Source organism: Rhinolophus sinicus, linkage group LG06, assembly GCF_036562045.2.
Source record: "Rhinolophus sinicus isolate RSC01 linkage group LG06, ASM3656204v1, whole genome shotgun sequence".
In the NCBI taxonomy this organism is placed as follows: Eukaryota; Metazoa; Chordata; class Mammalia; order Chiroptera; family Rhinolophidae; genus Rhinolophus; species Rhinolophus sinicus.
In genome coordinates, this window is record NC_133756.1 from 139557314 (window position 1) to 139585296 (window position 27983).

Consider the following 27983-nt stretch of genomic DNA (forward strand, 5'->3'; position numbering starts at 1 on the left):
ATTTTTCACAATGTTACACTGAAAATTAACTTATGCAATTGTTACATTGATATTAATTTATTACTTGACATTGACCAAAGGTTATGTACATTTTATGATGTTTGATACATATTAACAAATTGCTTTCCAGACATTTTACCAGCAGTATTATCAATGTTCTTTCTCTTGCCTTCCATTTTTCAGCTAATAGAAGCGTAACCCCACTCAGTTGTTTAAATTAGGAGCTTGTGATCTCTTGTCTTGTCTGTGTACAATGATAGACTATAATGCCGCATAAGAGTACAAATTATGTCTTCATTGTTGTTTGAATAAATGAGCAACTGAATCCTTGACTCCTCCACATTTTTCATTTCAAGTTGATGTATTTTGACAATTTTATATCTGAAACATTTATTTAAATTTTCAGGCCTTTTACTGGTGGTCTGTAAGACTTGGGAAGAAAAATGAATTCTGACAATTGCTATTGTTTGTTATCAGTTTTTCCTTAGTTATTGTTGGTAAAAAAAAAAAGTAAAAGCATGAATAAATGAAATTTACACACACACACTAAATCTTTCATATTTTTCACTAGGTTTAGTTTCCTTCCTCTCAACTCTGACAATAACTACTGGAGATAATAGCATTGATTGATATAAATTTATTTTCCCTTTGTTCCTGTTTGTCCTGTGGAGCTAGAAAATGACCAAAAGGCAAGATAAATAATATAGAAAATATTCCTGCCCAGAGGCATGAGTAACTAATCTGTTACATAAAGATATGGTTTCAAACATATGTGCATTGATGAGTCATAATCAATTGTAAGTAATTTGTTACTAATAATATTTAAGGATAATACATTTAAGTACTTAAGACAATGCTTGACTTATAATTCTCAGTTAGAATTGTCTGTTATCCTTACTACCAATTTTTTACAACTTTTTAGGTTTACGTTTTTAAAATTATGTCTGATTTAAGTTAGTGTTATGGTAATGTGTCACTTACTAATTTGCAAATATGCCCACAGACGTTTTTATAGGGAGAGACAGGGTTAACACTAAGTACTGGTTAGGAATCAAACTAATAGTCTATCTTTTCTTCCCTACAGAGTAGGCTTGTAGGAGTATGCATAACTTGTGAAAGCTATCTTTTACCAGAGAAAAAATTTTGAGAATACTCTGATAGTCTCAGGGTAAAGGACATATATTGGAAGTTTGTTTTCAATTGTGAGTCCTACTTAACCCACATTTCACTCAGTGTGTTTAATGTTAAAATAAGTTATCATAAGAGAAGAGAATATTACATTTTTAAAAAGCATAAAATAAGTTCTTTACATATATTCTTAAAATTTTTTCTAATTTGAAATCTATCTACAATGGTCCTTTAAATTATATATAATAAGTTTTATAGGACCAGGGATCATATCTTTTCTACATTATTTACTGTCCTGTAGAATTAGACACTGTAGCTGTAGACTGATTGTTTTCTTTTTTTTTTTTTTTTTTTTTTTTTACTACATTGAATCCTATTTAAAATAAGTAAGCACTAGAAGTTATAAAGAAAGGCAGTTAGATAGAGTACAGATGTCTTTTAAAGTGCTGAATTTTAAGTTAGACTGATTTGGGCTCAAAGCCCCACCTTTCAAAAGCTTGGGCAAGTTCCTTAATCTTGAGCCTTATTTTCTGTATCTGTCCTTATTATTTGCATTTGTGAGAATGGTAATGCCTAGCTTTTAAAATTGTTGTTAGGATTAAATATATACAAAGCATCTTGAAATGTGACTAGCGCATAATAGCCATTGAACAATTAGTAGCTATAATCATCATAATTATCATTTTTATTATTGATAGTTCAGAATCAACTTGACTCTGCTTTGAAACAAAAGAAATCCATTGTTCTGTAATGCACTTAGAAATAAAATAATTTATCAGTTATTGCCCTCTAATGGTTTTTGGTTTAAAACTGTTTTACATATTATTTTAAAGCCCAAGGCAAAAGAAAGTGAAGAATCATTTATTCTAATTCTGTATGTTATTTATTCATTCACTTAATGAATATGTATAAAGTTCTAACTATGTTTCAGGTACTGTTTGCAGCCCTGAGGATATAACAAGTAACAAGAACATATCCATGTTTTTATGGAGTTTATGACCTACGAGAGGATACATAATTAATACATAAATATATAAAAGTATGCACATTTATATATTTTATGTACACATTTTTATATACCATATGTAATACAAAATATATTTATGCACATATATTAAAAATATAGTAGAATCAACAGTTTTGTTTTAGCCATGTTAACTTTTTAGATGCATAGTAGAAATGACAAATGTGGCTTCTGGATTTTTGGGTCTAGAGAATAAGTGAAAAGTTAGGCTCTAGAAAGTATTTAAAGCCATAGCCCAGGAAGATAGAAATTCGAGGAATGAATCGTCTACTGTGTGAAATGCTTTGGTCAAGTAAGATAGGAACTGAGTTTTGCCGAGATGGAAAGCTTTGCCAAGATGGTCATTGGCGATTTAGTGCTTCAGGAAAATGGTTGTGCTTCAGGAGAATGGTTGGGATTAAAAACCTGATTGGAGTGTGTTGAATAGAGAATGTAATAGGGACAGCAAATATAGGCAACATTTTTAACAGAATTCTGTATTATTGTCAGTAATTAAAATATTTTACAGTCAACAAACAAAAAATGATTTCTTAATGTTTATATGCTTAAGATTTCTTTTTCTTTTTATATGTCTTAATCTTTTCAATGTTATTAATTTTTGGAAAGGTAATTTTATGAATTTGGATTATATATTTACAATAAAAATTGTTTTAATGAGTCACTCCTTGAGATGAAAACATGTTGTTTGATAAAAACCTACTTAACTTTGTTAAAAATAACCATAATTGCCTAATTTTTTATATACAATAATGTATAAAACCTATATTATGGGTGAAGATGGCATAGGTTACAGTGTGGAAAAAGTTTTAATCCTCCAAAGCTTTCAAACTTGATAATATTTATTTGGATAATAATTCTATGTACAGTTTTTTAAAAAATTCAGTGTGTTCATCTTTAGTAATTGCCTTTACTGTGTTAATTTTACCCACCACCACAGTAATATAACATTTAAGGATTTTTTCCAGGAATAGAAGATATATATTACACTTGTCAAAGCAAGGAGATTACTTGGATAGAATTGGATGGTGGAACCTATGAGACATACTCATATTGGTTCAACTTTACATATGTATTTTTGGAAATAAACCACTTTACCAATCACATATCTTCATTTGCTACACTAATACTCATGACATTTGAAATAATAATGAATACCATATCACAAGTTTTTATCTAATTAACTTTTTAAATGGGAAGATATTCTGGGACATATCATCGTAGTTGACTCAGCCTATTTCTGGCATTTGGTTCACAAAATAGTATATGAATCACATATGTTTTTTGAACATAAATTCAAATATATCATTGGAAAGATATTTCAATATTCTGACAAAGTCTTAAACCAATATGGTATTTAATGTATTGTGATTTTTACCAATAAAAGTTATTGAATAACTTTGATCTTTTGATTTATTTAAGGATGAAAAATATCAAATCAGATAATTATTTATTTACTGGAATTCATGTACTATGAATTCTATGTTAATGATGTAATTATATCAAGCAGATGTTTAAAAATTTGACTTATGCCTAAATGTTAACTTCTTAGTTTATTATATTTATAACAATAAGTAATTGTTGAATAGAAGCACAGAAGAAACAGAGGTATGAAGTGTTTTCCAAAAAATGATACGTAATAACCAGTGTCAAAGCCAAGGTTAGGACTTGCCTGCGTTTGTATTCAGCGGTCTAGTTTCAGAGTCTTGCCACTTACCACTGTTCTTTTGGCTGAGCCACACCTTTTAGAATGCTATTAGAAGTGTGGGTGTTATTGTCATGTCTCCTAACTCAATGTAAATAACATAATTATAGATACCAATTCTCTGCTACTTTGTCTTTTTACACTGGGAAATGGCCTCACTAACTTATTTGGTTTAAAATAATTGTGTTTATTTCCTGAAGGAAACTGTGATTGTTCATATAAACGATAGTATAAAAATATGTAAACTTTTCTTAATAACCCATTCATCTTAGCTTATTTTTATTTTTTACATTCATGAAATATCATTTGCTATAGTCTGCTGAATGTGTAATTTAATTGTAGACCTTATTTTATTGTTGTTTTATTTCCTAGAACATTAGAACTTGTAATAAAATATAGCATATGTGTTATTATCAATTATCTGAAATACTGTGCCAGTAAATATATTGTTGAATTTTCATTTCCCTTTGAACAAAGCTCACAAAATATGTTATATAATATAGTGTTGATTCATTAATTCCACATTTCATTTCTTTCTTTAACACACTCCTTTTAAATTTGGGGATATAAACCTTGCTGCAAAGTTACTAATAACTTCAACTGCCAAGTGAGATTTTTTTGTGTTAAATTTAATGGCATTATATCCTGTATCTCTTTTATTCTTCAAAGAAAGAAACAAAGCCTACAGAATGTCATAATAGATAATAATTGGATTATGTCTAATGTCAATATCAAATATTATTTGTGGAGAAAGAGACCATGAAATAACTCTAAGGATTTTTCCTAAAGCTCTAATTTGAATTCTTAACTTGAATTATGAACTCCTTATATCTATTCCTTGCTTTCTTATTTTGAGAAGCAAATTAGCATCAATTTTTTAAAGTCTCAAAAAACCATGGAGCAAATGGTAGTAAATGAGAGACCAGTTTAAAAATCTCATGACTCCATCACTTGAAGTGTACAACTTGTGAATGGGTATAGAAATAAACTTCCGTGAGTGAATCATTTCCATTTAATGATTCCCTGTGGTGATTAGCTAGCCGGTACACTAAACCTCACATTTCATAAAATATCACTAGGATGCCGTATAAGAGTATTTTATGATTTGTTCAAATAACACTGTAATGGAAATTTCAGTAAAATAAAAGACTCCCAAATTGATCACTATCAGCTGTTTTCATTGCAACAGTACTTAGTTATAAAGCCATTGCTACAGAGTTCTTTGAAACAGATTTTATATATATTTGCAATGCTATTGATTTATAATTTTTCTTTTCGAGGCTCCTGCTAGAGCCCACCACAGTGCTCTGTATTTTGAGTTAATGCAATCGATCTGCTCTTAACTGTTGATTATACTTTATTGACTGATTTAATTTTTTTGATCAATAGCTATTCAAAAGTTGATTTAATGCTCTCTTATTTTATTAGTGATGATTTTAAGATTACTTTTCATAAGGAGAAACCTGTGGCTTCTAATTTCCCTTATTAGTTCTCCTCTTGCCTGTGACAGTAACCGTTCATTTAGAGAAGGGAAGTAGGTGGCCTCATTTTGCATTTATCCTAGAACATGGATAAAATCCCTTCCTCACATGAACCTTTTTTTCCCCATGGCTAACAAGAACCAAGATTATTTATATTTTCATAAATGATGATTAAAGATCAACCACTATTTTCAGAAATTGTAGGAAAAATGTCATTACTTCAAACATCTAACAATCTTTTGATTACTTTGGATTCAAATTTTCAGTTCACTTGACATGATATTAGTTGTAATAGAGTTATTTTCACTATTTAACTTTATTAAAAATGCAAAGAAGATCTGTCTCATTTTATAGTCAGGTATGTTTAGATCCTATTTATTTTAGAATTACAGAATATTTGAGCTTGAAGAGATCATCCATTTTAATTTGCTTGCCTTATGGTTGAGAAAATTAAGACCTGGAGCAGTAAAGTGAATTGCCTGAAGTCATGTAGCCACATTTTTATATAAAGAGCTTAGCATGATGCTTATACAGGAAGGACTTAGTAATTATCTATTGAATTCCATGTGTTTTGAAAGCTGCATAAAGATCATGACAGAAGAGGAAGAATTAGTGTTTACATTAAGTAGAATTATAATGTGAAATAGTATACATTAAAACATTTAATAACAAAATTAAGTGATCTTGTTTTAACATTTGTAATGATGGATTAAGGCAATATTTGCTGTAATTAAGCTCATTTGCTTTAATTACCACTTGTTCAACCAAAATAATAGATGTAGACTGGCTCTAAAGAGAGTTTCCTAGATTTTATTTACATTATACTGTGTAATGAAGTTATAACACCAAACCTACTACCTTTTTTCCCTGAAAATAAGACCTAGCCGGACAATTAGCTCTAATGCATCTTTTGGAGCAAAAATTAATATAAGACGCAGTCTTATTTTATTATAAGACTGGGTCTTATATAACATAATATAATAATATAATATAATAAATATAATATAACCTACATAATACCGAGTCTTATAGTAAGTTTTGCTCCAAAAGACACATTAGAGATGATTGTCTGGCTAGGTCTTGCTTTTGGGGAAACATGGTAATAGTAACTTTGCTTGACAGTAGAGACATATTATATATCTCCCAGAAGGCAAGTGATTTTTCTCTTCTATTATTATTATAATAATGTTTTTGTTTTAAAGGTACCCCTGTAGTTATATGTTGTTTTATAGATCTGAACTAGCATGAATGTGTTTACACTTGCCCGTATTTAAAATTCGTGCTAATACTTTTAAAGTTTCCTCTGGCAGAAGAGGAAAAAGGAGATCAAATATATGGGGATGGAGGGAGAACTGACTCTGGGTGGTGAACACACAATGTAATACATATTAGAAGAAAAATAGAAGAAAAAAGTTTTCATCTGAAATTTTAAAGCAAACATTTACTCTACATAAACTGGTAAATTTGTGTAAATTTTCGTATAATGTGCTTGTCTGGTTTGGGTATCGATAATTCAAATTGCTTTTACTTTTTCCTTTTTGTTACATTTTTAAAAAAATTTTGTACTTTGTGGGATATTCTTGAGGATTCAATAAGTAACTGAAATTGGAAGACTTAGGAAAAACCTCTTAAATAGAGGTTTAAATAAATAAAAATATCTAAATTTTATTTATGCTTTATATTAACATAAATAAATTTACCTTTCAAGTGCTGTATCTTTTCATAGACATATATTTTTAGTAGAACAGTTAGTCAATAGTAGTCTTTTTTAGAACTTAAAAACCTTTTTATAAAAATATTATGTGAATTTAAATCTATGATTTACTTAAGGTTTTGTGTGTAGTATTCTACTGTTCAATTATGAACTGCAAGTATAAAAAAGCAAGCGGTGATATGTTATGGAAGAGTTCTTTTGACACAGATATATTTTAAGAAGTAACAACAATTGCATGTGTAAAATTAGATAAACTTCTGAAAATGAAGGTTGATTTATTTTTAAGCCTAAAAGAAAATAGTCAGAAAATAGCTTAGCATTGTGTTCTGACAGTAAAATATCTTAGCTAATTTACAGAAAATGCTCTTTGTTTCTACCTAATTTTCCGCTTCTAAAAACAAGAAGAGTTTTCTTGATTTGGACTAATATTTTAATATTTATTATTTTTCATTAGCCTGCTCCTGACCTCTGTTTGGTATGCTCAGTGTTTATATATTTAAAGCCTCTTTCATAATGATTACCCAGGTCATCTGAAGTTATTTGGTGTATTATGTTGTACTTCAAACACAGGCAAGGCAACTAAACTTTCTTTTTTGCTTCTTTGTATGTCTTCAGGGTCTGGTATTTATGCAAAGATTATATCTTATCTATCTTGTGTTATCTTCTCTTAAGACTGTATCAAATAAGTAGGCTTGGGACTTTGCATTATGAAGACAGAAATGATATTGTCTGACAACAAACTATAACATTCTAGAATACACGACATGGCATAACTAAAAGATTTTTAGGCTTTAAGTGATGATCAGCTTAATGGGAGCCATGTTTATTGCAACATATATGTAGAATTGGAGCTAGAGAATTGACAGTAGGAGTTTAATTTTAGATGAAGTGTTGAAGGAATGATTGGAAAAATTGACTTTTTGTCCATTTTAATAATGTTTCCTCCTTAAATAAGGAATGGTTTAAGATGATTTAATTTAGAATGGATTGAAAATATTGTACTTTTTTGGTTGTTGTTTAATAAATAGAAATAACTCAGAAGGACCACTTTAAAATTAGAAGAAAGCAGGTATATTATCTGGGAAAGACTAGCTTCCCTTTGTTAGAGCAATTTGTAGTTTTTGGTTTTCTTTTAAGAAGTCATTCCCTTTGTAATCTAATGCAACATAGCCCTGGCGCTTGAAAATATTCTTATAGTAGTTTGCATGTTGCACTTATTGTTTAAAAAACTAAATGGTCCCTGTAATAATGCTCATATTTAGCAGTTAAGTACCATTGTAACTCCAAAATACTCATATTATTTTCAGTTATTGCTTCAAGTACTCCATCCATCTTCTTGGAAGTTGAGGGTGGGACAGGAGATACACAACAGAGTTTTTAGGACCTGTCCAAGAACCAGGACCATAATGTAGGCTTTTGAGAATCCCAGTGCAGTGAAACTCAACAGGCAGTAGATCTTTTAGAGACTTTCAGGCTTTTAAATTATTTTTCATAGGCAATAAGTAGTTTTGACTGACTTAATTTTCTGTTTATTTATTTAGTTTTTAATAACTTTTTTTGGGGGATATTGGGGAACAGTGTGTTTCTCCAGGGCCCATCAGATCCAAGTCATTGTCCTTCAATCTAGTTGTGGAGGGTGCAGCTTTGTTCCAAGTCCAATCACCATTTTCAATCTTAGTTGCAGGGAGTGCAACCTTGTTGAGAGCTTGCGCTCTAACCAACTGAGCCATCCAGCACCCCGCTCCTGAAGCTCAGCTGCAGCTCATTGTCTTCAATCTAGTTGTGGAGGGTGCAGCTCACTGGCCCATGTGGGAATCGAACTGGCAACCCTGTTGTTCAGAACTCACACTCTAACCAACTGAGCCATGCGGCCGCCCCTTAATTTTCTAGTTTTTGACCTATGGTGTTTTGAAAGACAATGTTTTTCAACACAGTTGAGACAGAATTAGATGTCATGCCATCGTTATCATCAAATGTTTATTGGCAAAATAATATTTGTGTAGTGGTCTACAATGTACAGTCCATTCTCGTATGAATTATCTCTTTATTACAGACAACAGTATTAAGACGTACCTCTTAAATGACTTTTCCAAGTTCATGTAGAGACCCTTTTCTAAATGAACGCCCTTTGCTGACTCTGTCTTTATGGTTCTTGAGCACACCCATGTGGTTTTAACAGCACTATTAAGACTGCTGAATTAGTTGTGTGGAAAATTATACCTTCTACCAATTCCCACAATGAGGAACACCTAAAAGAAGCCAATATGGAATCTAAGATCTAAGTCAAATAAAATTGTTAACACGAATTTTGATTATCATCGAAAAATTTTGATAACACTATATAAATTAAACAAGATCATCACTTAATATCAATCTAAAGTTTATTTAAACAGCTTCTCCTGACAGATAGTTTCCTTTAAGGATTTTATGGACTTCCTGTCTTCCTTTTTCTGTAAGGAAGCCACGTGTGCATCTACACTTAACAAACACCAGGGGTGCCAAAAAATGTATACACATGACTTGTATTCACCTTTTGTTATCGGTATATGTTGAGTATTACAATTTTAAGAGTTTTTTCCTTTCTTAAAATGTGTATACATTTTTTTGGCCCCCTCTGTATTTATCACCGTTCGTGTCCAGAGCGTTGCTGGAAGTCTACATCTGGAGTTTCTGCATTGTTCTACTCACTGTTTCAGACATTTAGGCAGTACCTGTAACAGTCAGTGTTCTCCAGGAAAAAACAAAATCAATAGGTGATGTACCTTAAGACATTTATTGTAAGGAATTGGCTCATAAATTTGTGTGGGCCAGCAGGTCTGAAATCTGTAGAGCAGGGGCGGTTGCAGTCTCTCATGCAAGAGTTAATTAGCAGTACGGAGGTAGTGTTTTTCTCTTCCTGCAGGAAAACCTTAGTAAGGCCTTTCAACTGATTGGATTATGGAGAGTAATCTCATTTACTTAAGGTCAACTTAACTACATCTACAAAATATCTTCACAGATAATGTTTTATTAATGTTTGATTAAATAACTGGGCTACTGTAGCCTAGCCAAATTGACACATAAAACTAATCGTCATAATACTGTTTATTTGAAAAGTTATCTATAATTGTATCCTTTCACATTCATATGATGAGGCTTACTCACGGAAATATTTTTTAAAACTTCTGCTCGATTATATGTGTAAATTCCAGCTATTACCTAAAATACTTTACAGGAGGCAGGGTGATAAAGCAGGCAGCTCATGGGCCCTGAGAATCAAAAAGGCCAATGTTCACACCTTGGCTTCATTACTTACTACAGTTTGTTTTGGGAAAAGCTGGTTAACTTCAGAGTCTGTTTCCTGTTCTATAAAACAGGGCATAATATCTATCTCACAGGAGAATTAGATGACTATTTAGTTAGTTAATGTATACTAAACTCCTAGTAGACTTCCTGGCAAGCATAGATGCTCAATAAATATTAATTCCTATTTCATGTTCTCCTTTATTCTTTTGAAAACAAAATTTGTTTAATTATCAATGTATTTGTATCCATTTATTCATGCATAGGTTAAACAATTATTGTTTAAGCTTTACGTGATAGGTACTGTTTAAGGTATTAGAGATACGAAAGTGTATCTACCCTCTTAGAGCTTGCTTTCTAGTGATGGGACAGACAATAAACATAATAAAAAAGAAATATCTACAAAATATCTAGAGTATGTTAGATTAGATAAGTGCCCTGCAGAAAAGTAAAGCAAGGAATGGTATAAAGAGTAAATGAGTGTTGGTGGTGTGTAAAGGTATTATAGTTTAAATAGTTTAATTGGGGACAGCCTTACTAATTAGACTATATTTAAGCAAGCAGAAGATAGAGCAAGTGTTCTATCCTTGAATATCTGGGCCGCCAAGGGGCAGGCAGGTCGGACACTAGGAGCAAAGGCTTTGTGTGTGACAGGAGTATGTTTGAGGGACAGCAAGAAGCTCTGGTAATTGGAATAGAATGATCCAGGAGTGGAAGATGAAATCAGTCAAGTCCCATAACGTGTGTTGGGCAGATTTGGGAAGCCATCAGAAAGTTCTGAGCACAAAATGATCTGATATTTGTGGTATTCAAAAACAAATTATAGGAAACCATAAGGGGTTTTGTTAAGAGCATAGACTCAAAGGATAAACTTCACGAGTTCAAATGTCTGTAATTTATTAACCATTCGATCTTAGGCCAGTTACGTCTCTACATGAAATGAAAGTAATTATAGCGTCTACCTCACAGAGTTATGTAAAGTAACCCTCTTCTGGGCAAATAGAAAGACTCTAAAGAATCTTTGCCAGTACTATTAGCAATAATAAAAGGGACCATTTATAATATGACCTATTCTCTGCTGGTGATCTTTGATTCTTGTCATTGATTTAGATGTAAAACTATATTGATAAACTAGAAATGGTTATGAGTACTAAAGAAAAATGTCTCTGCTTGTAAATTGATGCTACAGATTTTGTGAGGGTCATGGTGGTGACTCCCTGAAAAATAGATTACCCTCTGATGAGACCTTTTTTTTCTTGTCAGTGCTATCATTTCATGGGAATAGGTCTGAAAGTTTTGTGACAACTTTGACATTTCTTCCCACTTTATTACTTATATTTAAATTAAGCTTTAGTTCTTATGAGTAGTTCTTTATGGTAGCATTCTTTCTGTTATTTCTCTCATATGGACCCTTCCTTCCCCTGTCCGTCATCATCCCAGTGTAACTCCTATCTCTTCATGGGCTCTCCTCTGTTCTGCTTCTTGTTAGTGGAAGTAGGTTATTTTTTTCTTTCTTTCTTTTTTTTTTTTGTGTGTGTATGTGTTTTGTTTTTTTAATACTCACTACAAGTCAGAAAGTATTTTAAGCACTTTATACTACAAATTCATTTAATCTTCATTATAATCCTGTAAGGTCAGTGTTTTTGACTCCAGTTTTTAACTAAGAGCAGATTCATAAAGGTTAAACAACCTAACATTCAACCTGGTGTATTTCTTATTATAAATCCTGTGTTCTATGCAATTAAATCAATTAATGATTCAAGAAAAATGTTCCTTTGTCTTTGTTTTAGAGTTTTCCTGTCCCCTGGGACACTTTTTTCCCTTTGTTGTACTTAGCTATTAGGTCAGTGCAAAAGTAATTGCAGTTTAAAAGGTTAAAAATAATTGCAAAACCCACAATTACTGTTGCACCAACCTAATAGTTATAATCCAGGTTTGACTTGGAGCCATCTTCTTTGATGAAGGAGACTTTTCAGATCATAGCTGCATAGATTATTATTTCCTTCCAGAAAACAGTTTTCTCTTTGTTAACACTGTCTTATAATTATACACTGGTATTTGGCATGTCTGGAATTTTCTTCCTTATTACTTAATCATTTTGTAGATGTGTCTGTCCAAGTATATTGAATGTCCATTAGGAAACTAGGAATATATCTCCATATAAAATTTATACTCCAAAATTCTGTCTTCTCCGTACAGAATGTGTACAATAAGTGTATAATTTTTATTATACTCTCAAGATAATCAGCTAATTCATTTTTGTATGAATATTTCTTCTTTTGAGTCAACTAACCACGTTGAAAGTGCATAAAGTCTTCGCAGTCAGTTAAAAATTGAGAGATTATAGATGCTTAGTTACTAGCGATATGTCAGAATACCAACGTAGTTGAATTAACCCTAGTGTCCAATTCATTGTCCCTACATGGAATTGTTTATACACTTCAAAATACAATTAGTTGTGATAAAATGTTCAAGGTCAATAATAAAAATCTTTAAAAGCATTACTATCCAAAAAAAGTAATAATATTTACATTTCTAAAATGTTTTTTAGAGAGTATTTAAAAGATCATCTAGTAAGTTACACTTTTTTTTTCCCAATTTGGGCTGAATTAAAAGACAATTCGAAGTGCTCTCCCTAATAAGACATGTGCCCATCTGACACCCTACAAAATCTTTACAATATTATTGATTATATTCCCCAAACTGTCCTTCATATCCCCGTGGCAAATCATGTGGGTACCAATTCGTGCTTTCTAATCCCCTCACCTTCAGAGGGGTAGTAGATTGCGGGAGGGGTGCAGTAGATTTGAGGGGTATAAATGTCTAACTATTACATTGTTTTGTACATCTGAAACTAATAAGAAAAAAGATGATTCGAAGATGTTTTCTTAGGTTTAAGACACAGCAAAAGCAGACTAATTATGAAATTGTCTTATTTCAGATATATCACTGGTGGTTTTTATTGCATTTAAAATAAAATTCTTTGAATATCCCTCTCTGTAAGTGTTACATTACTGAAAAGCTCCTTTTAAAAACCATCTATCAACTGAAGATTTTGTTAGTGTTTTTTCAAATTCAGAAGCCATGAAATGAAATGTTTTTTGCATGGTAATTGGTTTTGTGTTTATTATCATCATTATTATTATAAAATTTTGATTTTGTGAGTATTTTCTTATTTTAAATGCATTATATTCATAATGTTTTTATAGCACTGTACCATTTTCCAATTTCTTCATGCATATTGTTTTATTTGCATATCCTAATAACCCGGTGATGTGTACTAGGACAGTGTATTTGTCTCCAGTTACACATGAGTACATGGAGGTCCAGAGAGGTTAAGTAACTTGCTCAACTTTTATGGCAATTAAATAATAGATTCTGGACTAGAAATGAGACATTTTTACATTTTTACATTTTCACATTTTACATTCAGTCTCTTTTACACTCTGTTGCCTCATTTATATCTTTCCTTTTTAATTCATACAATACTTGAAAGCCACAAAGTAATTTGTTCTAAAAGTATTTAGTTATTTTATTGAACCTACCTCTTCTAATTATTTTGAATTATTTTAAAGATACTTTCCTTTTTATTTATGGGGATGGATTTTCTTTGTAGGTATGTTTCTTTTTTTATTTTTTATTATTAGTTTCAAGTGTACAAAACCATGTAATAGTTAGACATTTATCCCCTCCACAAAGTGATAACCCCTCTCCCCCAATCTGCTACCCCTCTGACATCGCATACAGCCATTACATTTCCACTGTCTCTATTCCTTATGCTGTACTCCACTTCTTGTGACCATATATACATATATATATATATATATATATATATATATATATATATATATATATATATATATATAAAATTTTAGTTGACATTCATTATTGTTCAGCTTCAGCTTCAGGTGTACAGGGCAGTGATCAGGCATCTACATCATCCCTGAGGTGGTCTCCCTGATAAGACAAGTGTCCATCAGAAACCCTATAAAATCTTTACAACCTTATTGATTACGTTCCCCAAACTGTCTTTCGTATCCCCGTAGCAATCTTGCGGTTACTGATTGTGCTTTCTAATCTTTCCCGATTATTTTCCCTCTTACCTGATTACTTACCTATGAAACTCTCACTCCTTAAATTTTACTTGCTAACATCTCCACACAAGGATTTCATGGTGGTGTCATATGTCCTATTTTTAGTCTGAAACTTGTCCAACCTTGAGTCACCCGTTTAAACACGGTAAGGAATATGGAAGTTCCTCCTCACCTGCCCTTTACCTATGTGGTCATATACATGCACATGCAGCTACAGATGTGCTCACTCATACACACACACCTAACACACAGTAGACTGGACACTACTATAGATCGGTCTGCTTTGATACGTGTAAAATTAATGTTATTTGGTGGCCAAATAGAAAATTTTACCAGCATTGGTTTTATTTTAACACTGATAAGAATTTAATATTAGAACCATATTGAAATTGCCATCAGTAAAATGATTTGTGCCCCACCCCCCAAAATATGGAAAAAAGTATTTACCGACCACATTGAAGAGCTTATTATTGCATTATTTTCACAGTAGTTTTTCAAATTCTATAAACAATTTATATATTTAATAATTCTTAAAAGAAAATAATTGTCTAGCATTTTCAATAGCTGCATGATGTTCATGGGAAAGTTTGTCCAGAATATATGAATTTCTTCATGATGTAGATTAAAACTAATTTTCTTATTTAAAAAGGTGTTGACAGATTGGCATTGTCTCAGCCAGAGACCTCTGGGAAATTAAGCTTATTGAGACGACCATGCCATATTATTTTTAGCTATTTGTGTATCTGCAAGCAGATCAAATGGCAGTCCATTGTACATGGCTGGGACTTATGATTGAAATTCATCCCGTGTTACAGATAAGAGTAAAAGCTACTTATTGTCAAGAAGGATGAATACTCCAATTATTTAATTTAGTATAATTGAAGAACATAATTTATAAAGAAGAAAAAAATAAGCTTTGTTATGACAAATATTTCTTTTGTGACTAGGATAGAATTTAAGCTACAATATGAAATGGTTGCAGAATTTAGGCAGGATGAATCATCACAGTAACACCAATACTCTTGATAAAATGGAAAAAGCTAAATTTATTGCAATGCATTGATTGTTTTGTTTGTGATATAACTTTTATGTTCTTTCGAGATATTTTTCCTTTTGCATAAACCCATGTAATAGTTACAAATTAAACAAAATAAGCACTTAACAGACAGATATTCAGCTGAGCTTAACAAGAGGATAGTAAATCAAGGGTTTTGAGGAAAAATGTTTGAGTATTAGCTGACTGTAAGATTGGTGGCCTTCTATGTTCACAGTTACATGTTCTAATTTATTTCAGGTCTACAAATACATCAGTGTGACAAATACATAGCTGTCAACAGATTAGACAGAAAAGATAAGTAAAGCCTGAGAGAAGTCCGTGATGGTCTTGAGTGATTCAGCACACAATGGTACAATAGCTTGTCTGAGCAGTTACAAACATTTCAGTGACATTATAAAACAGATAACTCTTTCTAGTGATTTTTAGTCTGAATATCCTTCGCATTATATTATATATCATGTTCTGTCATGTCATTATCTATCATATATTATGTCCAAATGACTAGTTCATCTCTCTTAACACTTGCCTCGCTAGTTACATCCAAGTGGCCCCACTATGTTACTTTTAGTAAATGTGTACCAGGTGTGCCACGTTTGGGGCACAGTATTTCCAAAGGCTGCGTAATATAATTTGCATATATAATGAATGTAACTTATCTGAGTGTTGTTTTTACATGTATCAATATTTTTTATTAGGATGAGATTTTAAAAATATAATTGGAACTGAATGTTCTTTACTTACACTTTCAGAAACCAAACTTCTTCCACTATGTGTTGATGCTATTATACTTGTGTATTTCAATTGTTTTTAGTGTTCTTTTCAAAATCTGCTCAGCAATGCCCCTCTCACTTCACTGTTTCAAGTTTATTACAAAGAATTATTCCATTTCCACATGACTTTCTTAAACCTCTGTTCTCCCTATCAAACTGCCTCTATCTTCTCAGACTTTTAGTTTCCTGTCTTCTGGAGTAAGAAGTTGTTCCGTGGTCTCTCTAACACTAATTGGGAGGTGACAGGGTGTGGAGGGGCAGTGTGTAAGGGAGAGAAAAGAAATGCTTATATTATTTCTGCCTCTGTCTCTAATTGTACCACTAATTCATGTTTTCCTAAGTAAATGTCTCCAGTATACTCATCTGTAAAATGGGATTGCTTTAGCTGTCATACAGGCTATTGTAAAAATTAAATTAGATCAAGTTTTTTTAAAGTGTGTGGCATAGTGAATGCTGGCACATAACTGCACAATAAACGGTGTCTTCTTCGTTACCCAGACAGCACACTTTGTGATCATTTTTATTTCTCTCACTTTTTACTGAGCACATCTAATTAGTGTATTCTACCTCTACAGAAAAACAAAGTAGTTAGTACAGGTTCAGGAGACATAATTGTTTTTGAAATCTGTCTCCCCCATTTATTAGCTGTGCATCAGACAATTTACCTAACCCTCTCTAAATTTACTGTTTCTCCTCTGTAAAATCATAATAAAATAGTAACTTGACTCAGAGTGTAGTTATAAGAAATCACATTCATGTGACTGAATGTGGTTGTTCATGTGTGTATGTTTATTACTATGTATAAAATAAATGAACAATGCAGATAAAATGTTTAGCAATATGTTATGCATAAAATATGCATTCGATAAATGCATCATACAGTGTTACTGTTATCACTCCCCATTCCTGGTGGCAGTTCAGGCTCTTGTGTCCTCTTATCTGGAGGATCTACACCAGCTCACCACTATGTTCTCACGCCCTACTATTCATCTAATACTGTTGACAGTTAAATTACTGTTGTACTTAAAAAAAAAGAAGTACTTAAAGCTGTTCATTATCGAGCAAATATGATGCAAATTACTTATTCTGGCCTTTTAGCACTGCTGCAGTTTGACTTCACACTACCTTTCTAGTATTATTTCCAACTTTGTCTGTGTTCATAAGGCTGCTATGAGGATTTAGATAAGGAACACATTGCAACAAATAACACGGTATCTGGCACATTAGAAAGTTGTTCATTTCTCCCAGTTTTTTTTTTCCCCTCCCTTTTTCTCCTTTCCGCACTCTGCTTTTAATAATTCCTGGACTTCAGTCAAATTTGCTTCCTTCATACATGATATATCTTTCCTGTGCCTATGCTTTTGCTAAGATTTAATTATCTTTGTTTTTATTTATTTATTCAGATATTTATTGATTATATTCTATGTACCAGGCATTATTTAGCACCAGGGACACAAATGTTTAGGGCATCTTCCAAAGGCATAATCTAGAAAGAAAGAGCATTATATTAAAGATACTAAGAACTCCAGGCTGCAAACTACCTGAGAGCAGGGACCCTGTCTATTTTGGCTTACTATTGTATTACTAACTCTTACAATAGAGGTATGGACATATTAGGATTCTCATAATTGTTTGAGAAAAAAGATTCAGAGAGATGGAATGAGGCAAAAAGGGAGAGACCCATGAGACAGTTTGGCATGCTTGATAATTGCATGTACTTCTTTATGGCTAGAGAAAACGATAAAATTCATGTCTGCGAGAGTGGGAGATGATGTTGGAAAGAAATGCAGGGGCCAGAATGTAAAGAATATTATCTCTTACGCCTTAGAAGTTTGCACTCTTATCATGTAGCTTTGGAGAGCCTGTGGGGGGTTCAGATAGGATTGTCACATGTTACAATATTATTTTAGAAAAGATCACTTGTTAACAGTGTAGCAAAAAGAATTAGAAATGAGATTAGAGGCATGGATTTCAGTTCTCAGCCTCTTGCAATAGTAAAGCAATGAATATGGGACCTGAATTACAAATGGGAGTGGAAAGATTTACAACATTATTTAGATGGTAAAATCAGCCGCACTGGTAGCGATAGGATATGGAGAATATAGAAGAGTCACAAGTAAGGAGGAGTCCCGACTTGTACCCAGGCTTAAGGGCCCAGCTGAACTACGGCCTCCTCCCGTGTCGTCCATCCCACTACATTAAAATAAGTATTGTTTTACTCCTTATAAAATGTTATATCTGCCTTTCTTATATTGCTAATTGCTTTTTCTAGTAGTTATTCATGTGCATGTCCAAATTCCCTCACCTAAATTATTCCTTCATGATTTAGTATTTTTTTGTTGTCTTCTATGGCTTTATCTATATGGAATGTTTAGTAAATATAAATTATTAATTAACGCCATACATTTTTATTTTATTACCTCCCGAAAAAATACCCAGAAAGTTATGTATATAGCTGAGACATTTCAGTATTTCAAAATGAAACTAGTAGTTGTAAGTAGATGAAGTTTAGCTAAAATTCTTTGAAAAGTACTTTAATTCTAAAATTCAAAATTAGTAATTGCCAGAAAAGAAAATATTCATAAGAAGAAATTTTAAAGAGAAACCAGGCTATATTATTTCCAAATTCAGATGAGAACGTACTATTAAAAATCTTGCACAGATTGGAAATGACTAATCAACATTAGGAAAATGAAATTTGAAGATCTGCCTTCATACTATTCATGGCTAAAAATGGTTTCATGTCCAATTTTAACATTGTTCCAATGTGAAAATTTCAGTGATTAGAACTGTTGGATTGGAAGAAAAACAAAAAAACATTTAATTATCTAGTCTATGTAGGATAATCTTGGGCAAATTCCTTGATTTCTGTCAGTCTACCCCTTCAGCAAGCAGCCTTAGCTGAATCTTAAAGAATGTTTTTATCATATTCGAGAGGTATAAAAATGTAGTGCTAGGTATACTGTAGAAATACAGAGCAGTGTATAAGCATGGAATTAAACTTGGATTTTTTCTGATGGGCTTTTCCAGCTCTAACCACTCATTAGTCTATGGTTTTAAGTGTTTTAAATTTTTGTTTTTAATGTCAAGATCAATTTGCAAACTAACCTGTCAAGAAACCAATCTTTACCAGTTGCTGTTACACGTATTGGGCAGACATTTATACCATGCTACGTAATGTAATTGTCTTTGGAATTGAATTCAACAGTTTTGTCCTTATAAAGTCTCTTTTAAAAATTTAGAATGGTAGAACAGTGATTGTTTTTAACTGTATTGGAGGCTTTAGATACAAAGTTCCCAATAGTCATGGGAATGTAAAGTACAGCATAGGGAATATAGTCAATAACATTATAATAACTTTGTTTGATGTGAGGTGGGTACTAGACTTATTGGGGTGATCACTTCATAAATGTCTAATCACTATGTTGTACAAATGAAACATAATATTGTGTCACTGTGGTTGAAAATAAATTTAAGAAAAGATATAAAGTTCCTACATGTATCTATCTTCATATTAAGAAAAAACTTCTTTTCAAGAAACAACTGTTTTTATTTTAGTGCAATTATATCATTTCAATGGGGCATTATGAGATGAAGTGGAAATAGCACAAGGTCTGGGTTTTAGTATTAGCTTTATCCTCAACTAGCTATCAGCTACCCTTCTCAGGCTTTGGTCTCCTCATAAGTAAAATGAGGGGGTGGAATAAATAGTCTGTTATGTCCCTTTGAGCTGTGAAATTCTGCATCTGTACCCTGTCCGTATTAAATCCTCAGCGATAAGCTCAGCTATCGAGTGTGACTCATCCTGGTGAAGGGAAGAACCTAGTCATTTCTATGGTAGGGATAAAATGTCATTTAGTTGCATTTGATTAAAAGAGCTCACCTAAAATAAGAAATGTTCATTTTTCTTATTCCAAATGTAAAGGAGAACTGATCAGCAATAGAAACTTGGTGCTATAGCGTTTATATACTGCTATTAATTGCAGATCGTTACTAATGTTCTGAAAAAGTTCTGTTCCTTAATGAATCAATTTATAATATTAGGAGTACAATGATGTTAAATGACTTAAAAACTGAACATCTTCTGATTATTTGATGTGATTCTATGGTAATGAGTTATTTTGAAGAGTATTTCTGAATTCATATGCACAAATGAGTGTTTCTATCTTTATCATAGTCACCTTGGGAGGCTAAGCCCTTTTTCAATATCAAATTACTAAATATACTGGGGGTGCAATAAAAACATATACAAGTGGACACTTTGGTCAGCGTCGCTCAAGCAGTAATTCACCATAATCAGAAGTGTCTGGACGCTGAGGGTAACCACTTTGAGCACCTCTTGTGATTGCAGAAGTCAAACGTGACTTGTATTCATCTTTTGTTATTGGTATATATTGAGTAATATAATTTTAATACTGTTTTCCTTTCTTAAAAATTGTATAATTTTTTTGGCACCCTCTGTATACCAAGCATCTAGTATTGTGCACTAATGCTACCATATTAAAATGGAGACTACATTGGAGAATTGTAGTTATGAATCTTCTCCCTCAAATGCTACTTTTTTTTCTTTTGATCACTTTTCATTTTGATTGTTAGCCCCAACTCCGTGCTGAGAAGCCATCGATCTCAGTCATCGCCCTGATCCCACACCACCCAGAGCTATGCAGAGGCCCTGCATCTCATCATTCCCTTCCCACCACACTTAGTTTCCCTTGAGATGCCTTTTGTCCTGACCTCTGGGATCAAAGGTTCTGTTGCTTCTGTGCCACAGAGGGCTATAGAGATCTCTGGTGGCCCTGGGAACCCTTGATTGAGGGTCCATCCTCCCTTAGTTCATCATCCAGCCAGCTACTCGGAGATCTTATCACCCATCAGTCACTTATTGGTCCTGAACTTTCCTGGAATGTGTCCATCTTTTTCGTGTTTCTTTTACCCAGGTTCAGAGAAATCTCATTTTACCAAGGATAACTAGCATTTTCTCTGTGCTTCGTCTTTTTTTCTTTAACTTAAGTGGGAACTGGTTGTCTTCAAATGATAGGAGAGATAGAAAGTGTTTTCTTTCTGCCATGCGAAAGTCCTTAAGGAATATGCATTCTAAAGCTCTAAATACCTAGGTACCTGCTTGAAAGAGAGAAGGGGAAGAAAGAAAGAGGGAGGGAGGGAGAGAGAGAGAGATGAGTTATCTTGCTACACAAGATAAAGACATGGCTTTGAAGAGCCTAAATTCCAGGAGGAATGAGTGATTTATAAAAAACTAATTTTTTCTTGTATAGTTTTGTAAAGCTACCTCTGCCATGATTCTTTCTTATGCCATCCACTTTTTTTTCTTCTTTTTCTCCCTCCTTCTCTTCATTCTTTATTCCCTTCAGAAAGAACACAGAATGTATAGAGTTGGTGAGACCTGTTTTAGAATTCTCTTTCCCTCACTTACCAGTAACATGATCTTAATCAAGTTACATTATTTCTTAGCACCTGACTTTTCTGTTTGTAAAAATATAAATAATGCTACTTGTCCGTACTACCTTACAGAACTTTTGTTAGACCAAGTAGGAAAATATTAATGGCTGGTAAACCATAAAGCAATATGCACATATAGACTTGATTGATTTAATGTAGCGGCCCAAGAGAAAACACAGGTTTTCAACTAGGTATACCTATGTTTTTTCCCATATTTGCCATTTGCTAGCTTAGTGTAATCTTAGTTTCTGTATGTGTAAAATCCAATTACACCTACTTCATAGTTGTAAGGAAGAAAAGAGTAAGATAATCTTTATAAATCTCTGTGAGGTAAACCTGCATATTTCACCCCCATTTCTTAAATGGAGCAGTTGAAGCTCAGAGAGTTGAAATGATAAGTGAAATTGATGATAGGTGAAATTACCAGAACAAACCCTTGGTATAAAATATGGGCTTGGCTTTTTACATAGATAATTATATCAGGCAATTTCAAAGAAAGAGTTTGATATGTGTTTGGAACATAAGATACACATTTAAATGTATGTATAGATGAGACCCATGGAAGGATTATTTTGAAACATTGAGATTTATTTGTTCTTGTGCACTTGTTAAGTAAAAAAGAATTGTCCAGTCTCCTTATTTTATTATCAACTTGTACAAATTAAAAACGTGGTCTTATGGCAAGTTAATGACCCAAGAGAAGGAAAAAACTAATTGGCTCTCTTTTGAATTGTAGTGCTGGGTGACTCACTATTACATTTGATGAGCAATGTATATTAGAATTTAAAAAAATGAAAGTTGATGGCTCCAATCACCTATTAACCCAGGACATATGGTAGGGTTCACTTCTAGTTTAATAAATCCCCATCTGTCTTCCACTTTTTGTTTTGTGTTACACTTGACTGGTTATAGTAGATTATTTTTTTCCTATGGAAACTTCCTTGATTGCCAGAACATCTCCAAGGGCATAATCATGATATATTAAAAAATAATCATGTAAATTATAATCATCATCTCACATTTTCCAGAATATTTTTAATGATGAAAATTTTTCCTTTTAAATATTGATTGGGACTTTCCTGGCTTGAGATAAGTTAATCATATGCAAATTATTTTATTTGGTATCCTTTTAGTTTAAATCCAGAGTTATAACAAGACTTGATATTGGGCCATAACAAGAAAGTGGCTTACTGTTTTGTTTGGGAAAAGTTACTTGTTTAAATTATGCTAAACCCCTAGCAATTTTAAAACTGAGGTTAGGTATGGTGGAAGATTTTTACCACTCATAGATGAATAGAGTTAGTATACAGAGAGGGAAGGGAAATGATTGGATCTTGAGGTTAAAAGGTGTAATCCTACAACCATACAAATAATAAGAAGACTTTAAGTGTTGTTTTAAAGTTATTGTTTAAATTGATGAAACAATATGTGTAGACATGCCTTTTGTGCTGACAGTGATAAAAGTGCAAAGTTAAGTTATATGAACACATTTATGTTAAAAGGCAATGCTTGTACATTTTTACCACATTTACATCTCTTATATTTTACCTCCCTACTCTCCTCAATTTTGATCAGAAGATTTCCTCCACATTATTCTTTGAATAGCAGGCAAACTTTTCTAAGGATTTGAACAGAGGCTGGGACTCAGCAGGGTAGCTGGTATCAAAAATCAAAGCATAATTGTTCCTTGTTTCTGACCACTCTCCCTGTAATAAGTTATAACATTCAGGGCATGGAAATACTCAAATCCATTACAGAAATTTCTCTTCTTCTGCAATGTACACATGGACTTTACAAAGTTATGTGTTTAAATATTTTTAATAGTCTGGCTTATAGTGTATGTTGTGATAGTAATCAATATTATTGGCATAAGTGTTTTTCTTTTCATATTTTCAGTGAAACTTATTGAAAGGGTACATTAAGCTATGAGCATGACTTTGAGGAGATGTGCTGAGAGTGTCTTCACTTCCAAATCCATCCCAGTCAACTCACTTGTTGACACATAGCTATCTAATAGTCCAGCTCTGGTTTCTTGCCCAACTGTGACCAGACTATTTTCTTTATAGTGTGGCCAAATAAAATAGCCTAGGAGTAGATTCAGATCCAGTTAACTTTATTATATATCTAGAATGATCCAAGCATTTAAAGATACGCATTCCCATATATCCCCAGTTGTCCTGTCAAAATTATTACTGGCAAATCTTTCACTCTCAAAAGTGTCTTGGTTTAGATGAGAAATTGCATGTCACCTTACCAGTTGGATAGGTATTGGTGGTGTATTCTTTTTTTCTAGACCTTCTTTTTCTTTGTAAATCCTGGAGAAATCTAGAGACACTGGAATTTTAAGTGCCTTTCCCAAAGATGTATAGCTACTTAGTGGCAAAGCTAGAAGTTACCCTAGGTGTTCTGACTGAAGCCTTGGGCTTTTTTTCCAGGTTAGATGTTTAATTTGTCAATTTTCCAGATTATATTTTTAAAGATTTGTCCTGTGACTGTTTATTGTTAGGTACATTCTCTCATTCTTGCTGTATTCTTGAATATCTTTATGTTTAATATAGGCATTTAAATTGAGATCAAGTTAGCCACACCAATTGTAAGCTAACTCCCAATGAGGAATTCTTAGAAGTATCATTACCAGCCAGGTGTTGGAAAGCCTTAAAAAGCGAGCAGCACAACACTGTGGCCGGTTTGACCTTAGGGACTGGAATGTAAATTTGTCTTGAATTGGTCAGCCTGTGACAGGGATTTTCATTTTACTGATGCTCTGACCAATTCTTATGGCCTGATCACTCATAACTGATCCAGATCTCACATACAACAAATTGAACTCTAGGTAAAACAGTTATAATTGTTTTTCAATTTGCTACCAGCTCTGAAAATCATTATGTGCTTCTAGAAATTAAGGTAGTTAGTAAGAATATTTCGTTCATGCTAAGTGGTAATTTTCTTTTTCTGTGTTGGCCAGATTTTTCTAGATATGACATTTGGTTCAGGAGGACACTCAAGAGCCATTCTACAGAAGGAGTCAGATATTACTCTTTATGCCTTAGACAGAGACCCAACTGCTTATGCAATGGCTGAACAGCTTTCAGAATTGTATCCGTAAGTAATACTCTTATATGATTAATTTTGGTGCTGAGTTTTACAGAGTTTGGTTTTTACAAATACCATATTGGAATTTGTTCTCCCTAGTGTGATATTGCACTTCATTCTACTGAGTATTTCCTGCCCTGTAATGCCCCAAATAATTGATGTGTGATGTTTTATTGCCAATTTTTTTTTGTTGTCAGAAAATAATGATATTCTACATTTATTATTTCTGAATTAATAAGAATAAATAACAAAATGACTTTTGCCTAAAATTTGAAGATGTGTTGAAACCCATCCATGAATGATATTTTGACAAATAACCCGTAGTTTAAAAAACAATTTTTAAAGAATTTTATGAGTTATAGTTTCCAAGAATTCAGTGGAATAAATAAGTATGTGAAAATTCTGCAGAATTCATGAGGTCACAACTTAATGCAGTTGTTTTGTCTGCATACTTGTTGAAATTCACAAATAAACTTAGAGCTATCTATTCTTCTGTCAGAATTCATGAGCTTTCACTATAGAACTTGTTAAAAATATAAAATATCGTCTTCATGAGTGGTAAAACCATCTTCCTTTAGACAAAAATTTAGAATTAGTGAGTTAAGACCATATGCTATGTTGTTTAAAGGCCATCAGCCTGAAAAACAAAAATATCTTGGAGCTAAGATGATTATCTCCAAATACTATGTAAAAGGCTATTTTCAGGAATCAGGAATTGTTCTGTTCTCTCACGCTCGAGACTGAAATCAAGAAAATAGATGAGAATTTCAGAGGTAAATTTTGACTTGTAAACTAAAGCTGTTACTAGTTGTAACAGTGGAAAGGTCTGTGGTGAAAGAGCAAAAGTATGACCACAGAAGAGTATAATCACAGACTACGATAGAAAATTGGATTACTATTCTAGCTAGGATAGTCTTTTTCAACTTCTCTCAGGTCCAAAACGCTTTGCAAATCTATCAGTGAGCATGTAAACAAATATACAGAAATTTTTATTTGCAAGGTTACAGGGTTCATGGAGTCCCTGAAACCCATTTGATCCCAGGTTATTTTCTTCTATGAAATAATATATGAGGATGTGGTTTAATCAAATTATATTATCTTTTTATTGTTTTAAATCTTTTGCTGTCATCCTGCAATGTAAGTTAATGCACCCTCCTTAAGAGGTACTAGGGCATTGATGTTGATGAAACATCTTAGACATCCACTTGATTATGACTTTAGCATTTGTAGAATGAGTATAGATTTCCATTATATTTCACTATCATACAGAAATTCAATTTTCGTAGATATTATTATTTCTAAAGGCTGTGATTCCTAGTTCAGTTGTTCCAAGCTTGCTTGATCCTTAAAATACCCTACTTTCTCAAATGGAGCTTAAAGTTTATCAATTTTAGCAGGTACTGTATAATTTTTTACCTAACAGTAGTCTTGGGACATATATTCTGATCTGTCCCCTAATAGTCTCATGTTATTAAATTATGCTACCTTCGCTCAAATCTTGTTGAGACATTTTTAGTTCATCTACAAAGTAATTTCTTTGCCAAACGTAGTAAATTAAAGAACAATGAAGTAAATCAGGAAGAAGGACTTAATAAGATAAAAGCTAGAATCAAAGACACTGAAACAAAAACAAAAAAAAGGAGAAAGGATAAAGAAATCCCAAGTGATCATTCTTTGAAAATAGCAAAAAAATCCCTTTTCAGCCTGATTGTTAAAGGAAAAAGAGAGCAAAAATACATGATGAAAATTGAGAGAGAAGACCAACCATAGATACAAGATAATTCAATCATAAAATAATATAACCACAATTCTTTGGTAACTTGAAACCTAGATGAAAGATGTCCTAGCAAAATATAAATTATTAAAATTGACTGAGTAATTATAAAACTTGAGTAGGTCATTAACATAAAAAAGGTTAGAAAGATAAATGAAGTACAGGGGAAAATACTCCATGACCAGATTTGCAGTTGTTATCTAGCTATTAAAAAATAGAAAAGAGCACTGCCTTTTACACTAGTCCTACCTGACCATGGTAAATATAGAAAGCTCTTTCAGGTATTTTACATTGAATCCACTGTAGTTTTAATACCTAAACTTGCTAGAGATGGTATAAAAGAAAAAAGAGAAAAAGTCCAACCTTACTGAAGTATATAAATGCGAAAGTCAAAAGAAAATACTAGCATATTTCATTCATACATAATTTAATTAAAAGATTAATACCTATGGCCTAATAGGGTTTCTTTCAGGAATATGGGGATGGCTCTGCATCAGACAGTCAATCAGTGATAGGTTCACTTGCATGACAATGATCAGTTAGCTATTCTTATTAAAATCTCTCAGTTAAACAGGAATATAAGAAAACTACTTAAATATAAAATATCCTATTAATGAAGGACAAATAGCAGTTATTTCCCCAAAAGATGAAATACTATAACAATTTAAGTCAAAATCAGGATGTAAATATTATTAACTTCTATAAATACATATTTTTTTATTAAAGTTTTCTGCGGTGACAGTGGTTGGTAATGTTACATAGGTTTCAGGTGCATAATTCTGTGATACATAATCTACCGTATTTCCCTGAAAATAAGACCTAAACAGAAAATAAGGTGTAGTATGATTTTTCAGGATGCTCGTAATATAAAATAAGCCCTAATGCGTCTTTTGGAGCAAAAACTAATATAAGACCCAGTCTTATTTTTAGGGAAATACGATAGGGCTTATTTTATATTACGAGCATCCTGAAAAATCATTCTAGAGCTTATTTTCTGATTAGGTCTTATTTTCTGGGAAATACAGTATATATCATGCTGTGTGTTCATCACCCAGTGTCAGTTCTCCGTCCATCATCATATAGTTGATCCCTTTTACCCTCATCTACCACCCTTTTTCCCCCTTACCCTATGGTAACCACTAAACTATTGTCTGTGTCTATGAGTTTTTATTTCTTCATTTGTTTGTCTTGTTCCTTTGTTGCTTTCAGTTTTATATCCCACATATCAGTGAAATCATATGGTTCTCGACTTTTTCTGTCTGACTTATTTCGCTTAGCATCATAATCTCAAGATTCATCCATGTTGTTCCAAATGGCATTATTTTATCTTTTCTTATGGCAAAATAGCATTTCATTGTGTATATATACCACATCTTTAATCTCAAGATCCATCCATGTTGTTGCAAA

The 27983-nt window shown here is 32.5% G+C and overlaps 1 protein-coding gene across 7 annotated transcripts in view; it reads left to right on the forward strand.

Moving 5' to 3' along the window:
* Positions 1–27983, forward strand: part of METTL15 (methyltransferase 15, mitochondrial 12S rRNA N4-cytidine) — a 180859-nt gene that overhangs the window by 51142 nt on the left and 101734 nt on the right. For all 7 annotated transcript variants that reach the window (XM_019749183.2, XM_074336157.1, XM_074336158.1 and 4 more), the window contains exon 4: positions 24675–24811. In XM_019749183.2, coding sequence (XP_019604742.2) covers positions 24675–24811 — 137 coding nt within the window. The remainder of the gene's footprint in view (positions 1–24674; positions 24812–27983) is intronic.